Here is a 1,030-nt window from a genome sequence, read left to right as displayed (position 1 = left end):
GGGAGCTGACCTCAAGTGATGAGAAGCGTTTCAGGATCCTCAGGAGCCAGGTGGGGTGGCGCTCTAATGTATGGTGAAAAGCTGCTGTTCTTAGGTCGAACGTGAACTGCTTGAGAATGCTGATGTTATTTGCACGACTTGTGCAGGGGCTGGCGATCCTCGACTAGGGAAGCTGCGTTTTAAGATGGTAGTAGAGTCCTCGCTAGTCAACAGGCTTTAGTCCGTGTCTAGGTCTTGGTGGATGAGGCGACGCAGGCCTGTGAGCCAGAGGCGCTCATTCCTATCTGTAACGGTGCTAAGCAGGTGACCATCGTTGAGGGTCAGATGTCTCTCGAGTAAGGGAATGCTCTCAGGTGATACTGGTGGGTGACCATAAGCAGCTCGGCCCAGTGGTGATGTGTAAGAAGGCGGCGAAGGCTGGCTTTAAGCAGGTAGGATTCCAGTATGGGAGAATATGCATATGGTCAACCACATGTGTTGGTGACAAGATGGAAATTCTGAGGACCTGGGAGAAATTCTCATTGGTTTCTACATGAATTGGCATACGAACTCCTATGATTAGTGGAGAAACTCCTGAGCTCAGCTGAGGAAAGCTCCATATACTCCAACACTGCTTCATCCCATGTCGTGGAATACACTGTCGTTGTTAGTCCTTGTTTGAACGTCTTATCGCCCTCGGCGTTCGACCGATCCGGCTTGAAGTGCAGTACCGTATGCATCCGAGCCTTGCGGAATTCCCGAGTCAAGTAGGCGAGCTCTCTAGTGGAAAGTAAGTATACATGATAATTGCTTTTCAGACATTCTATGATGGCTGCCTACAGAATGGCATTACTATGGAAGATCGACAGGTCTCTGGTGTGAAGTTCCCATGGCCCAGGGAGGAGATGCCGATGTTCTTCTACAATTCTACAGGTCCATACCACTCCTTCCCGACTTCTTGCATCGTCCTCTTGTCTAGGCCAGGAAGAGATATCGGCTTCTGGCACGTCCTATCTCACCGATCTGAGGCTATCAACATCGAGAAGATAAT

The 1,030-nt window shown here is 49.9% G+C and overlaps 1 protein-coding gene across 1 annotated transcript; it reads left to right on the top strand.

Moving 5' to 3' along the window:
- Positions 1–94: 94 nt before the first annotated feature.
- Positions 95–912, top strand: Pmar_PMAR005052 (nonsense-mediated mRNA decay protein, putative; the record flags this gene model as incomplete). Its single annotated transcript, XM_002779561.1, has 5 exons — positions 95–187; positions 232–303; positions 354–431; positions 651–746; positions 798–912. Coding segments are annotated over 5 exons (454 nt in total), but the record flags the coding sequence as incomplete, so codon positions are not given.
- Between the last annotated feature and the right edge of the window lie 118 nt (positions 913–1,030).

This window comes from Perkinsus marinus (genome assembly GCF_000006405.1).
Source record: "Perkinsus marinus ATCC 50983 genomic scaffold scf_1104296946680, whole genome shotgun sequence".
In the NCBI taxonomy this organism is placed as follows: Eukaryota; Perkinsozoa; order Perkinsida; family Perkinsidae; genus Perkinsus; species Perkinsus marinus.
This window is presented reverse-complemented; position numbering and strand designations above follow the sequence as displayed.